At 33.9% G+C, this 15,120-nt stretch overlaps 1 protein-coding gene and 1 long non-coding RNA gene across 2 annotated transcripts; one reads left to right on the plus strand and one right to left on the minus strand.

Moving 5' to 3' along the window:
* Positions 1 to 3,699: 3,699 nt before the first annotated feature.
* Positions 3,700 to 5,368, minus strand: LOC115983992 (ervatamin-B-like). The gene is made up of 2 exons (XM_031106868.1): positions 4,625 to 5,368; positions 3,700 to 4,521 (listed from the first exon to the last, which is right to left on the minus strand). The coding sequence occupies exons 1-2, from the start codon at positions 5,127 to 5,129 to the stop codon at positions 3,932 to 3,934; spliced, it is 1,095 nt and encodes a 364-aa protein (XP_030962728.1). The 5' UTR covers positions 5,130 to 5,368; the 3' UTR covers positions 3,700 to 3,931.
* Positions 5,369 to 7,824: 2,456 nt separating this feature from the next.
* LOC115983360 lies at positions 7,825 to 11,784 on the plus strand. Its single transcript, XR_004090034.1, has 3 exons — positions 7,825 to 8,127; positions 9,961 to 10,006; positions 11,411 to 11,784. It is a non-coding gene; the product is annotated as an uncharacterized LOC115983360 (long non-coding RNA).
* The last annotated feature ends 3,336 nt before the right edge of the window (positions 11,785 to 15,120 follow it).

A 15,120-nucleotide genomic window follows, 5' to 3' on the forward strand; every position in this document is an offset into this window, starting at 1 on the left:
GTGTGTGTGTGTAGCCTAGAAGAAGTCCAATAAGTCTTAAAGAATGATATTAAAATCTATAATGATAAGTGGTGGTTTTACAAATTTTTATTCAAAAACTACTTACATCAGTCTATTTATAACACTGTACATATATATTATTGCTAAAGTAAACAAGTAATGAAGTAAATATTTGCACGATTATTGTAGCTTGCTATTTTATTATTTTAATCTTTTTTCTCTCTCCTCTCTTATCTCTCACCCTTGTCAGTCTCTCTCTCTCTTCCCTTGACTTTCTTTGATGTCCACAGAGAGAGAGAGAGAGAGTTTTGACACGGGTAGATGAAATAATAAAAAATGAATAAAAAATAATTATTTAAAAAAAATAGTGTATAATATATAATTTGATATGGGTGTTTTTGCAAAGTGTTTGTGTAAAAAAAAAAAAAAAAAAAAAAAAATACTTACACTAATATATACGGAAAAATTTAAATAGTCTAATGCAAATGCTCTTAATAATCCTATATCTTAAAATTTAAGGAATTAGGTTTTGCCACCTATGGACATTCCACATTTTTGGTAATAAGGATAGATATATAACACGAAAGTCAGCTTGTCATAGAGGCAATATCAATACAAGGTCTATTACATCCCAGACTAGTAAGGTCATACATCAAAAGTAAATCCAACTCCACAAGTGGAGTATCCAAAATAAGGAAGTTTTGTTGTAGATGGACAGCCATATTTGCGAGAGAATCAGCACAAGAGTTGGCCTCTCAAAAGCAGTGGTTGATCCTCTAGTGGGGAATTTAATTCGGCAAGGTCTTGCAATCATCAACAATAGATGCATATTAGCATTTGAGGAATCATTATTGGTGAGCAAGCTAATTACAGAGCTGGCATCAATTTCAATTTCGAGTTTTCAACAAATTGAATTTGGAGGAGAATGCAAAGGCCCAAGGGCATCCCTTATATGGCCACCTCCACCAGCAAGTCCAGGACTTTGTGCACATATAACAATTGTTGGTTAGAATTAGATGCCTGATCTTCAATGTATGATGCGAAGCAGAGAAGGGATGGGAGGCACCTACAGACTACAAGCAATGTTACCAAAACAGGTCTATATCACCGATTCATTTAGAAAACCTATGAGCCATTAGTAAAATTGGTTCAAAATTTGTATTTATTGTTTTAGCTATTAGTTCATATCTGTCTTTTGAAAACTGCCGAATTTGACACAACAAAACTTCAGTTATTGTCTCCCCGAGTTTCGGTTGAAATCCCTACCATGCTCACCCAACATTTGGTCTTATGGTGTCATGGGCCTTGATCAAGTGGTGTCCAATTAACTCAATTGCTTACTTTAAATATTTAAAATTAAAAATTAAAAATCAATTGCATTATGTTCAGATTGAATTTGGATCTCCCTGGATTACTTTGCAATTGGTTTTTGCAAGCTGGGTCAGTTGCCCTTAAGGTTTACTAAATTCCCTAGTCACTTGAATAAGGAACTAGAGAAAGTTGCTAGCAATGGATTATCCATAAACTCCACATCCTCAAAAGTGCAATGTTATGCGCCATTCAAATAATCCACATTAAACACAAAGGAACCATGTTCCAAATATCCGATAAATGCCCTTTCATGAGCAACCATGCAGTGAATGAATCAAAAGATGGTATACCGTTTCTCCATTACAACAAGACATGCTATACTAAATGTTGAAAAGAATGGTTTGGAAATCCTTAACTAATTAGATATTGAACTTTTTTTCTTGAGTAATTATATATATATATATATATATTTTTTAAGAAATAAACACACATAGACACGCAAGAGAAAGGGAATGGGAATAGGAATGGGGTAGTTAAATATTGAACTTAATTATCAGGAACTAGTACTTATAACCTCAATCTCAATTAATCGCAGTAAGTTTTATATGTTTTATGTTTTCCGTTAAACGAAATTCAACATTCACAACACCATGTATATTCTTATCATCACAACGTGTGCCACACTGCACACCCTCCCCAATATGATTTTTTTTAGATACCCAATATGATAATTCTTGAAACACTAGCAAATATATTTTGTGGTAACAATATTTATTGCTTTAATATATTTTTATATTTTCCAAATATTGGCGGATAAATTTGAGATACCATCTAATATTGTTCAATTTTTTTAGTATTCTTAAAAAAAGAGAAATGATATATTTACAACATTTTACAATAAATCCTAAGTTGCAAGTTACAAGTTATTACGGGTTATTATTGGTGGGGTAAAAAAAAAAATTCAATGGTAAGTTCAAATTAGAAGTTAGAGCCAACAACAACTAATCACCTATAATTTGTTGTGAAATATTATTAAGGTAGCACGTCTCTTAAAAAAAATCATAAAATTTGTATTTGAAAATGCATTTGAAGTATCTTTTTCTATTGTTCCTACTTCCAACTGACTTTTCAAATACATCATAAATCTGCTTTCATTTACCTGTGCGTCCAATAGAAATGATCACCATAATTATTCTTTTGAATTTATTTTTTTAGAATTGTAATTACTCACTTTTCTTCTTAAGTTTAAAATATAGGTTGGATATAAAGACATTTGACAAATCTAAAATAAAATAAATATTTATTTGTTATACGAGTAAAATGGATTGTGTTAAATAAGTCATTTCGGATTGACACAAATAAATTGACATGTCAAACGTGTCTATTGAGGGTCAAATGGATTGACTTCCTTCTGACACGGTTCTTATTGTTTCGCTTTTGGGTCAACCCGTTTATGGCCCAAACCCGTTAAGGCGTGACCCTAACCTATAAACAGTTTAAACATATAATTTGATTCTTAAAAAAAAAAAAAAAAAAAAAAAAATTCAAAGCAAAAGTATTAAGAGTATACATACCTGTGAATATTTGAAAGTATGACTTAAAACTCAACTTGAATGCTTTTAAAAACTCCACAGAAACTCTAGGTCCAAAGAAAGAGATTGGAATGAAGATAAATTTTTATTTATTTATTTATTTATTTTAGAGTTCTATGCTAGTACTGATTTCTATTCTGTGTAGGTGTAGCAAGGTTGTTATTTTTTATTTTTTTTAATCATTATCAAGTGGAGCCTACGGTTTTATATTATAGTTGTAGACTTGTAGTACGTTTTTGTCTAGTCCATCAAGCTTTTGTGTTCAGACTACTATTCAATGAATTAATGTAGAGATTTTTTTTTTTAATCATTACTAAGTGGGAACTATTGGTTTTATATATAGAATCGTAGTAGGAGTAGAAGTCTACTAGGAAAGGTACCATGAATTGAGATTTTTTTTTTGGTATTTTTTAGTTTGTGTTAGGGGGCAAATAAAGTATTTCAGGTCATTATAATATTATTAGTTAAAAAATTTGAAAGTTCAGGGGCAGCCCCCTTGCCCCCCTCCCTCCAACCCTATGTCCCATACTTTAGGTCTCATGACCACTTTAATATGCCAAATTCTGAAGATGTAGCTGTCAAGTTTATTTATTACAATGTTCAGATTTTTCCACCCTGACTACCGAATTATCAAAGACCTAACTTAGGTCTCATGACCACTTTAATATGTCAAATTCTGAAGAGTGCTATCATTATGTTACTTAAATATCAGTACCTGTTAGGTTCATTTATTACAACGTTCATATTTTGACGTTACAAGTAGTAGCACATGCATTTTCACAGCCGTAACAAATTTAACATACATATAGTGAAAGAAATGTTGAGATTTTTATAAGCTATCATTACATTACTTAATTCTAGCAGTAGCTAACAAGTTTATTTATTACAACATTCATATTTTGAAGTTGCAAGAAGCAGTACAGGCATTATCACGGCCGTAACAAATTTAACATAGATATAGTGAAAGAGAGAGCAATACTTATAAGTATCATAGCCATAGTTGACTTGATATGTCACCATTGGAGTATCTAAGCAACAGGATAGGACGCTTTCTGGGCCAGGCCACAAAGACCTTCTGGAGCACCGGTGTCTCTCTGAATCCTCATGTAGCCATTCTCACCCCAACGGGTGCCCCAAGAATTCTTCATTAACCAGTACTTGGTACCATCATCACTTGTTCCATACCCAATTGCAGTAACGGCATGTGTTAAATGAGTCCCACACTCTTCCATGAAAACTCCGCTTTTATAGAATTGAAAGTTTTGACCAGAACCATCGAGGGCAATTGAAACTGGTTGGTTGGCCACAGCCTGTAGTAACGCCTCCTCATTATTGGTAGGTACATCTTCAAATGCACTTATCTGAGCTGCATAAATAGATTCCTTTTCATGGTCACAAGTTCCTTGCATGGTCTCATATGGGTATTTTTCTTCAGTAGAGAGTCCTTGGTTTTTTATTATATATCTAAAAGCATTATCCATCCAACCACCGTTGCAGCCCTGATTGCCTTCCACAGCACAGTCCAGTAGTTGTTGCTCAGACAAAGAGATCAAGCTGCCAGTTTTGATTTGGGTGATCCCTTCTACGGCTGCCACTGCTGAAAAGGCCCAGCAACATCCTGCGTGTATAAGAATCAATTATAAGTGATATATTTTTGTGAGAACAATAATTACGGGAATTGAAGCCAAACTTATGAGTGTTGGGTACTGTGATCCTCTTACCACAACGGCCTTGGTCCTTTATGGAGGTAACGGCTCCTTTCTCTCTCCAATCCATGGTCATTGGAATTTCTGTAAGGTTTTCATACTTAAAACTTTTTGCTTTGAGAGAACTTGGTTGGGAGGAAATCTTGTATCCAGTATGAGAGGCAACAAATTCTTCATTGGTTAAGTCTGCAAATACATTGGCACTTAGCTTGAAAGTGCGATTCCCTTCATTATTGAATTTGTCTATATATTCTATGTTGTCCTTGAATATCTTGAAACGCTTTTCCTTCTCTGCACTATCTTTGTAGCTGCGTCCATACTGATCCATCCATTGCTCATGTCTCTCAGCAAGCGAGTCTTCAAGCAAAGTGCGGCACATGGCTTGGGATATCAAAGTCTCTAGAATAAAAAACATGACTGTGATGAGTTTTTTTTGCTGTGTTAAAGCCATTGTATACAAATCGAAGAGGGTTCTTTGGCAATGGCTTTGGTGATAAATGGTGAGGAAGAAAGCATACATTTTCCCTATATATAGGAGATGATCATCCCCATTATGATGTGTATCTTGGGAAGGAAAGTGGTCCCTTTTTTTTAGCGTGTTGGGCGAGTTAGAGGTGACTTTAACAGTTAATTTCAGCGTATCAAATGGACCATTGTAATACTACTGACAGTAATGTGGGGCTAGCTATTGTTCTTAATGGAGAATAAGAATGAACTCCAAAGTTCTGCCAACCAAATTTCAAGTAAGACCTATCTTCTAAGTTGTTCCCATTTGGATTTTACGCAGGAGTGTTCTGGATGATGCTGGTGATTGATGACTAACGATTACTAAGATCTTATAGAGTTTGACCTTTTAACAGTTAATTTGGCTTTCATTAGCTGTAGCCAACTTATTATTTAAACAGGACTTTTGCTATACGGCTAACTGCTGTGTCTGAGTGGCTATTCTTTGTGGAGAACACAAATAAACTCCCAAGTTCTGGGGATCTATGATTTATAAATGTGGTATTGCTGTCAATCCATTCATGTAACTTGTTTCCAACTTTCCCGTTAGCGCTTCTTGCAGTTTTTTCTTTCCCAGTTTTCCAATTTTACTTTTCCATTTCACATTTGGTTGTCGTCACTCGTCACGCAATAATGATAAAAGGGCTTTTATAAACAATGTAAACAATGAATATTCAATTATAAAAAGCATCTCAGTGATCAAAGATACAATCCAACAACAAGCATCTAGTTATTAATCAATATTCAATAAGGAAATAGACTAATTGGGCATGAAACAATAAATCACAATGCACGAACCATTCTTTTATGTTTAAGGAAAATAAAAGCAATTGACCTCAGCCAATCAAGCATGAAAGAACAGACCAATGACTCACCTTGCCCCATCCATTCAGTTATTGACCTCAGCCAATCAAGCATGAAAGAACAAACCAATGACTCACCTTGCCCCATCCATTCAGTTATTGACCTCCGCCAATCAAGCATTAAACCTCTTTGGTTTTATGTTGCATGGCCATCTTCAAGCCTAGCACAATGTTTTTCCCAATCCTTTCCAACATCCCAAACAAAAGCCTAGTTCCCAGTCAATACTCAACCCTCATACAGCCACACCAAAATCGCATCACTACAAAAAAATCGTCCTGTCCCAGCGTTTTTTTCCCGGCGTTTTTACAAACCGCCGTAATAGATAAGCCTATATCAGCGCTTTTTGTTGGCGCTTTACAAAGCGCTGCCATAGGAGGCCTATAGCGGCGTTTTGCAAAAACGCTGGTATAGGAACCCAAAAGCGTTGGGATAGGGTTACTGATTTCCATTATGGAGAATGAGAAAGACCTGCCCCAGCGCTTTTAAAAGCGCTGGGACAGGTCTTTCTCATATCCTTATAAGAATGACCTGTCCCAGCGCTTTTAGAAGCGCTGGGACAGGTCTCTCCATTTCCGTATGGAGAATGAGCTGTCCCAGCGCTTTCTCTCCGTTCCTGTATGAAAAGAGGCCTATCCCAGCGCTTTTAAAAGCGCTGGGACAGGCCTCTCCAAAACGCTGGGATAGGTTCCTCGTACCACTTAAAAATTTTCAGACTTTCCACTTATTTTTTTCACCTTCCCACAACTTTGGCCTCTCGTTTTTGTTCTCCCTCTTCTTTGCTTCAGATGTTTTCCTCTCACCCACATTTTCTCTCCCTCTCCCTCTCCCTCTCTCTCTTCCTTAACCCATTTCCCCTCCTCCTCTCTTCTTCTTTACTCAAAACCCACCATTTTTTTTCCAAAATTTCAAACACAAAAATATTACCCAAAACCACAAACCCTACCCAAAGCAAGGTAAGTCTCTCTAGCTCTTATTTCTATTTTGTAGCAATATTTGTATATATATATTTTTGTTAAATTTCTGGTTTTTTTATTTTTGATTTTGGTTGAAGTTTGGTTTGGGTTATGTGTATATTTTTGTGTAACTGTTGGTTGATTGTATGGGTTTTAATTTTGGTTTTGGTTAAAGTTTAGTTCATTTTGTGGCTTTTTATTTTTGATTTTGGTTAAAGTTTGCTTTATTTTGGAGGAACTGTAGGTGGCAGTAGTGCTAACAAAATTTTTCTCTAAGGTTTACATTAGAAATCGTTAATCTGCCTCTGTACAAAGCAAGGTAAGTCTCTCTAGCTCTCATTTCTATTTTGTAGCAATATTTGTATATATATTTGTTGTTAAATTTCTGGTTTTTTATTTTTGATTTTGGTTGAAGTTTGGTTTGGATTATGTGTATATTTTTGTGTAACTATTGGTTGATTGTGTGGGTTTTAGTTTTGGTTTTGGTTAAAGTTTAGTTCATTTTGTGGCTTTTTATTTTTTATTTTGGTTAAAGTTTGCTCTATTTTGGAGGAACTGTAGGTGGCAGTAGTGCTAACAAAAATTTTCTCTAAGGTTTACATCAAAAATCGTTAATATGCCTCTGTACATTTTTTTTTTTTTTTAATTTCGATTCTCTGATATAAGGAAATTGGTATAACTTAAAATATTTCATCTATCTGATTATTACACTTAAAATCATTACCCTGTTGCTTGAAATCGTGTAGTTGGTAGTCATTTTCCCTTGCAAATATTGTCTTGATGGTGGCTTTGGTTGCTTGGCTCTACCTTGCAGATCTATTTGAGCCTTGTTTAGGGGCATTATGAGGCAATATGACAGCTGCAAATGCACTAGTGGAAACATATTATCTCTATTTAACTTATTATCCTCATTGTTTGTTAACCATCCTTTGTGTGATTATTGTTATTAATCCTCGAAAAACATATTTAATCTGGACTGGTTGATACTATGTTATAAGACTGCTATGTTAATCATTAGGAGATAGATTGTTGCATAATTTTCTGCAAATAATTTTAATTTTGAGATTGCTTTATACTGAAACACAGGGCAGGCTTTTATTTCTTACTTGGCAACTGTAGTTTATATTTGCTATGTTGTATTGTAGGCTATTTCTGTGGCTGAAAGAGTTGCTGATGAGTGTTGTGAACCTTCACCAGGTTAGGATGGTTCTTTGGTTGGTTATCAAGTCCGTCTTGATAGTGCAAGGTGTTTATATGCCTGCTCCACTAATTGTTTTTAATGGTGCTTATAATATCAGAGGCATCATCTTATATTGCTTTGATTGCATTTTGTTGTTATTTTCTCAGTATTCTATAGTTTGACACAATCCATTTCACTTATCTTAAATCTTTTTCAAAGACATACAGTTTTGGAGTTCAGTTGTGATTTCAAATCCTGCCTTATGTGTCTTTCTTTTTGGGTTTTTCTTTTGTTAGTAATCTGATGTTGACGTGTTTGGCTGAGATGTTCTTTATAGTATATAGAATCAAGTGTTTGATGTTTTGTTTGGTGTGGGTATATAAACTAGCAGAGAGAGTTACTGATCACCATCAGTATACTTAGGACTAAACTGAAGTAGTAATCATGTTAGCAGTGCCAATTAAAATGTACCTTTCACGTTTTATATATATATATATATATATATGTCAACTGTATCACTTATATTTGCTTTAATTTTGTGATCTCAGGAGTGAAAAAACAAAGCTTCTTTTTTGTACCACGGGCATTCTTCTTAGAAAATTTGCCGTATGCCCTTCTGTCTGATTGGGTGATATTACTGAATCTATTGTAATCTCTTTGGTACTCATGCTGATTTTTGATTTCATATCAGATCTAAATTTTGATTGTCAAGTTGTTACCTATCCAAAAAAAATAAAATTATTGTTATGTTGTGGTGGTGGTTGTTTTGGTTCTAGTACTATAATTTTTCATGTCTATAAATTGTGTAGATGCTTGAAATGCTTTACTTCACGAACTCTTACCGATCTATTAATGGCAACCTAGCTATTTTAAATTATCATTCTTTTTTCTGACGTATTTCTCTCTCTCTCTTCCCCCCCCCCCCCAATTTTAGTGGATAAATCACAAGTCACTAATCTTTCTCTTTGTCATTCGCTTTTCTTGCTGCAGCCTTAAAAATCTAGTATGCTTAAGGGGTATTAAATATCATTCAAAGTGGAGTGAACATAACATTTATTTAAGATACTTCTTTGATTAAGATAAAAAGAAAAGCATATACTTGAAATGCCACTCCACTTTTTTTTTTTTAATGATTAAATGTCATTTAGAATATACTATTTTCTTTCATTTTAATTAAAGGATTATCCTAAATTAATTAATTGGTATAAGACTTAGTTTAGTTAAGTTGGTTGTGTTTCATACATTACCTTTAATGATACATAATAATTATTTCACCAAATTGTTTCAGATGAATGGATTTCTTGTGATTACAGCCATTATTAGTATAGTTTAAAGCAGTCTTTAGAAGTGACTGCAATCACTTCTAAAGACTATAGAAAAGTTGTCTATCATATTGAGAAATAAATAGGCAACAAATATCAATAAATCTTAGAGCAAATTACATTTTAAACCCTATACTTCAGAGGTGGTTCAAATTAAGGGGTGAAATTTTTTAGCATGTGTGTTTGTGTGTTGTGGCCTTATCTTGTCTTTTGGATTCATAATGAGCTGTTGAGGGTTCAGGCTAAAGCTTCCCTTTCCCACAATGATTTAAATTTTGTTTTTATGTTTTTTAATTTGTTAAAATTGATATGGTATTCTCTTAAGATATAGATAAAGATTTAGAAAGAGAACTTGTAACCTACTGGTTGTTGAATATAATAAATCATGACAGTATGAGTATCAGATTACTAGCTAGTTCTTATTGACAATTTATTTTTACCTCTAATACATACATATATTTGATTAACTCTGCAGACTGACATTATAGCCATAGATAAAACAGTAACGGTTGTGTTGGATATTGAGAGTCTTGCACAATCCTCAGATAGAGGTTCGGGGAGCCCAAAAGTGACTGTGAGTAGCAAATCCCCTACATTGAAATCTTCACTACTCAACTTGCATGAACTATAATTCAACAACTACTCTCTCACCTCTATTGTTTTAATCACATACCTTGTGCTTTAAGATTGGTTAAATTATTTAACCAAAAAAAAGAAGATTGGTTTAATTACAAACCTTTTTTTTTTAATCCATATGCTATTAACAATAATTAATAGAGGTGTGTCACATAAATGCCACGTGACTTATAAAAGTTATAAACCAATAATGGCCAACATAATACGTCTTGAATAAAGTTTAGCACTCTTGTACTATCATCATTGTGTTATTTTAGTTTAATTTTTTTTTTATAATGACAATACTTGATCCATTATATTTTCCAATTAGGAATTGCTGAAGCTTATAGTTTAAATTATTTAGAATTTATGAATGAACGCTTATACTATATGTGTTCAAAATTTCAAATTACTATGTGTTCAAAATTTTTAATTAACTATCTCTTGAAGAATATTATTGGACTTCTTCTATTTCTATGATATTATTGGAATTATATTCACTTAAGTATTTAAAATCATTTGAACTAAACAAAACATTAAACTGTTTACTACTAAACCTAGGACTCTTTAGTCATTGCTTATAAGTTAGACACAGAAGTCTCATATAATGGTTTTTGTGTTATGAAATTGTATGATAAATTTCCCTTCTTCCATCACAAAATTTTGGAAAGCTTGAACTACAATTTAATTAAGGTGAAAATACATAAGTGAGTTTATGTTTATCCACATTTGTTTTTAGGATTCCCTATGAGTTTGGATTATTGGAATGACATGTGTTCATCTTAGCATCAATTATTTGATAATTATGAATTTGTGTGTTTGAAGTTCTATTAATTGTGTGTGACATATAGAAACTTTACCCTAGGTTGGGTAGGTTTTTTAATAAATTACAATTTATTTCTCTCTGTTTCTTAAAATTAGTGATTTGCTTTTATTTCTCTATTGAAATTATAGAGATTATTGGTGTTTGCTTTGTTTTGCACGTTCTGTTTCATGCCTAAAACCATGTTGTGCCTTATGGAATGTTGGAAAGGGGTGGGTTGGAAAAGGAAAGGGTAGCTTTGTTGCACAATTGTCCCACTGTGTTTGATGTGGTGCATTTGGAATGAGGGAAGTACACATGAAGTGATTTGAAGAGATGTTTAAAAATTTTAGGGGATATTGGATACTATATGTTTAAATATGCTACCATTATTTAGGTTTGAATGCATGTAGTGGAAGCATGAGAACTAAGTTTATATTGAAAGTAAGCTCATTAATACATAAAATGATCTTGCACATTGCGCATGTTAAAAGCTAGTTGGATTAATTTACGTCATTTAAGTTATCATAGTAGTGAGCAATGGTCATTTCTCTTTTGCAGGAGTGGCAGCTTGTTTGAAGTTTACATTCTTCTTTCCATGGGCAAACACTGGGATTGCTAAAGGGTGAGTAAGATCTACTTCTTAATTCCCTTAAATTGTAAAATAATGTGGTGGGTTGTTGTTTAGGAGCAAGCAGGTGGCTTGCATGGAGAGAAAAGGTGGAATATATTGGGAGTGTTGTTTGTTTTGTGAATGTTAACATATTGTTGTTCAATTTGTTGTCAATTTCTTGTATTTTGTCTAAGTAAATACATATAGTATGCTGTGGTGGGTGGTTGTTGGAGAGAAAAGGTGGAGTATTTTCTATTAGGAGTATTGTTTGTTTTGTGACTTATATTTTTGAAACTCAATGTGCAATGGTGAAATTGTAGTGTAGGTGCGCCTCATAACATACTAGACACTTGGGATGTTTTATTTTGTGTATATATAACATTCTAGACATTTGGGATGTAATTATAGATATGGTGTAATTAAATATATTTAGTTTCTTGGTTTAATGTGTTATTGTATTTGCTATTGGAAAATATGAATTGTGGTTCATTACCGTTGCTATAAAATAGGTATTGGAAAATATGTATTGTAGGTACATTACAGGTGCTCAAAAAATATAAAATTAAAAAAAAAAAAAATGACCCATCCCAGCGCTTTGAAAACCGCTGGAATAGGGTTTGGAAATTATTATTTTTTTAAAAATGACCTATCCCAGCGCTTTTGAGAGCGCTGGAATAGGTACCGCCTATGCTAGCGCTTTTGAAAGTGCTGGTATAGGCCTTTTAAATTTTATTCATCCATGACCTATACCAGCGCTTTTAGAAGCGCTGGCACAAGTAGTAAAAACGCTGGTATAGGTTATATTCACATTTTCATAAAGGTTGTCCCAACACAAGTAAAAACGCCGGAACAGGGTTTGAAAGCGCCGGGACCTATCCCAGCGCTTTTGAAAAGCGCTGGTACAGGTCCGCGTGACCCTATCCCCACACTCAAAAGCCAGCGGTTTGAAGCGCCGGGAAAAAAAACGCCGGGATAGGAATTTTGACCCTATCCCAACGCTTTTTAGGGCTATCCCAGCGGTTTTGAAAACGCTGAGATAGCCCCATTTTTTTGTAGTGCATACAGCAGTTCCTTTATGTTCTTATGTAAATTAAGGCCCAAGAAAGACCCAATGATGCTCTTGTTGACCTTTGAGACCTTCTGATTGCCTTGGTTACAACTTAAAAAGACAAACCCAAATAATGAGCATGGAAATCCACGTCTTGGTCCTATCTGTTTGTTTGTTTAGACCCCTGAACACACTGACTGTTTAACCCTAGTGAATTAGTCAAGTAGTTACTTAGATTAATTATGAGATCTAGGTTAAACAGCAAAATATCATATCATGCAAAGTAAAAAAGTAAAGAACACAATGATATGATCATCTAGAAAAACAATGATATGATCATTTAGAAAAACCAATGAAATGAACTATTTCAAGATAAAAACCTAGGGAGGATTTGACCTAACTATTCTCAAAGTAAACAAATCTACTAATAGAGAATTGAAGTTTTTTACAAAAGATTTAACCCTAAATCTATTGCTACCTCTTGTAGTAACTTACTGACACGATCACATGTAAACTTCGAATCCACAGACTCTTCTCTCTTGGATTTGCAGCACATAAGCTCCCATGCTTATGACTTTGAGATCCCACTCAAAGGTTTTAGATCACCACTTATTGATCTTGTAGCAACTAGATTCCACCAGCACTTGATTGTAGTTCTTGTTTTGGTAAATACTTGTAGAATTAGAAGGTACAAAACCTCTCAAATCTCACAGGAGTAACTCACAAGTCTTCCAAGAGTCCTTAAAATGTAGTTAGGGTTTTTCTTTTATACTTAGGAATATTGGACTGAAACCCTAAACGTTTTCGCGGGCTTTGGCTTGATTTAAAATTCTGCGAAATTTGTTTTTCTGCAATTTTTGATTGATCTAATGTAATTTTCGATTGGTCGAATTTCGTTGAAGATGAATTCTTTTTCTGCAGTTTGAATGCTCTTGAAACCTGACTTAAATTACCTTGAGCAATGTCTAATACTTATCCTAGACATGTTTTTGTTCTCAGTTTGCCAACATAAACAAATTAGGACTCTAAACTTTAATTCTAAATCTTTAGAACCTAACACGATCCTATAATTGCATAGAGCATATGTTCTTGTCATTGGTTTTCATGTCCTTTGCGAGGATTAAGAATAAAGAAGCTTTTTCAACCCAAATTGTTATGGCTCAAAGCCTAACTTATTTTTTCTTAAAATTTGATGACACCTTAAATTTGCAAAACCTATCCATTTTTTTCTTTTTCTTTTTCTCTTTTTTCATGTGCTGCCCATGTTCAGAACACCATCGATGGATAAATTAGATGGGACGAGTTGTCCTACACTTTATTTGAAGATGTATGAGAGGTACCTTCAGCTACTTGGAATTAATAATGAACTATTGGCCTAAATGTTGTAGAATTCATTAATAGGCATATTAGACCTTGCGTTGGCTTTGAATTTGGAAAATTTGAAGATCAATAAATGGGAAGACATGCATAAAGTTTAGCAAGTAGAATTGTTACATTACTCAGATTGAGGTCACCAAAAGAGATCTTGATACAAGAAATATTCTCTACTTTCGTTACAAGTTGGAGGGCAAATGCAAATGCAAATGAAAAAAAAAAAAAAAAAAAAGATTACGAGGACCTACCTCTCCCCTATCAATGATAATGGTGATATTGCGCTAATTGTTTTTGGCTTTGTTTGTGTCATATCTTAATTCTTTCGCATACAGGTGGAAGGTGGAGATGAAAAGAAGGGAGAGTATAAAAGAAGAAGGGGGAAACAAGATTAGGGGATCAAAAGGAGTCGGGAAGAAAAGGAGAGAAACAATATAGCATTCGAGAATAAAACTTGTAATTGGACTTGTGAGTAATTGAAAAGAACAGACCTCTTCGGACTTTGCCGAGGACAACATTTTCAACACAACCCTTTTTTCTTTTCATTCTCTTATCATCTGAATCCTTCTCAGCGTTCGTTTGATTAACTAAAGCCCAATTTTTCAACCCACACTCTGCAAATTCATTGTTTTGGGGCTTTTTGGGCCTAAGTCCATCCATATAGTGGGCTGGGAACTCAAATCTAGTCCTTACAGAAACCATAAAGCAATTTATAACAAATATGATCAAATGCCAAACTCAAATCAATTTTGAAAAAGAAAAAAAAAATATTTGAATAGTTTTGAGGCCATCAAAACTCAAACTCATTCATCATGAAATCCCAAAATTGAAGTACATTATTTTTTTTCAAGTAATGAGATGGAAATAAATAAATAATAAGAATAATAAAAATAACAAAATTCATTTTGAGTTCATACCCTTTGGACCTGGGCTACTAATTTTTGCCTCTCATGTGCTTCAGTTTCATCTGCAAGCTCTAGAGTCATTCTCTATCTCTTGTACTCATTTGATTGGGTTTTGGCAGACATACTTGAGTCATGACAGAAAGAACGGTTAAAACACTCAAGAAACTATCCCATTGAAGGCCATACCGATCAATTTATGGAGAGAGAACAACTAATAATTTATAAAGAAAGAAATGAGAGGTGAAGAGGTTGCAATTTGTCAGTGACTGTCAGAATTCCATTTAATAGCGGCATTTGAAGAGTTTAGGCTAATAAAGAGACACACAGTAGAGTT

The sequence above is a fragment of the Quercus lobata genome, chromosome 4, assembly GCF_001633185.2.
Source record: "Quercus lobata isolate SW786 chromosome 4, ValleyOak3.0 Primary Assembly, whole genome shotgun sequence".
NCBI lineage: Eukaryota > Viridiplantae > Streptophyta > Magnoliopsida > Fagales > Fagaceae > Quercus > Quercus lobata.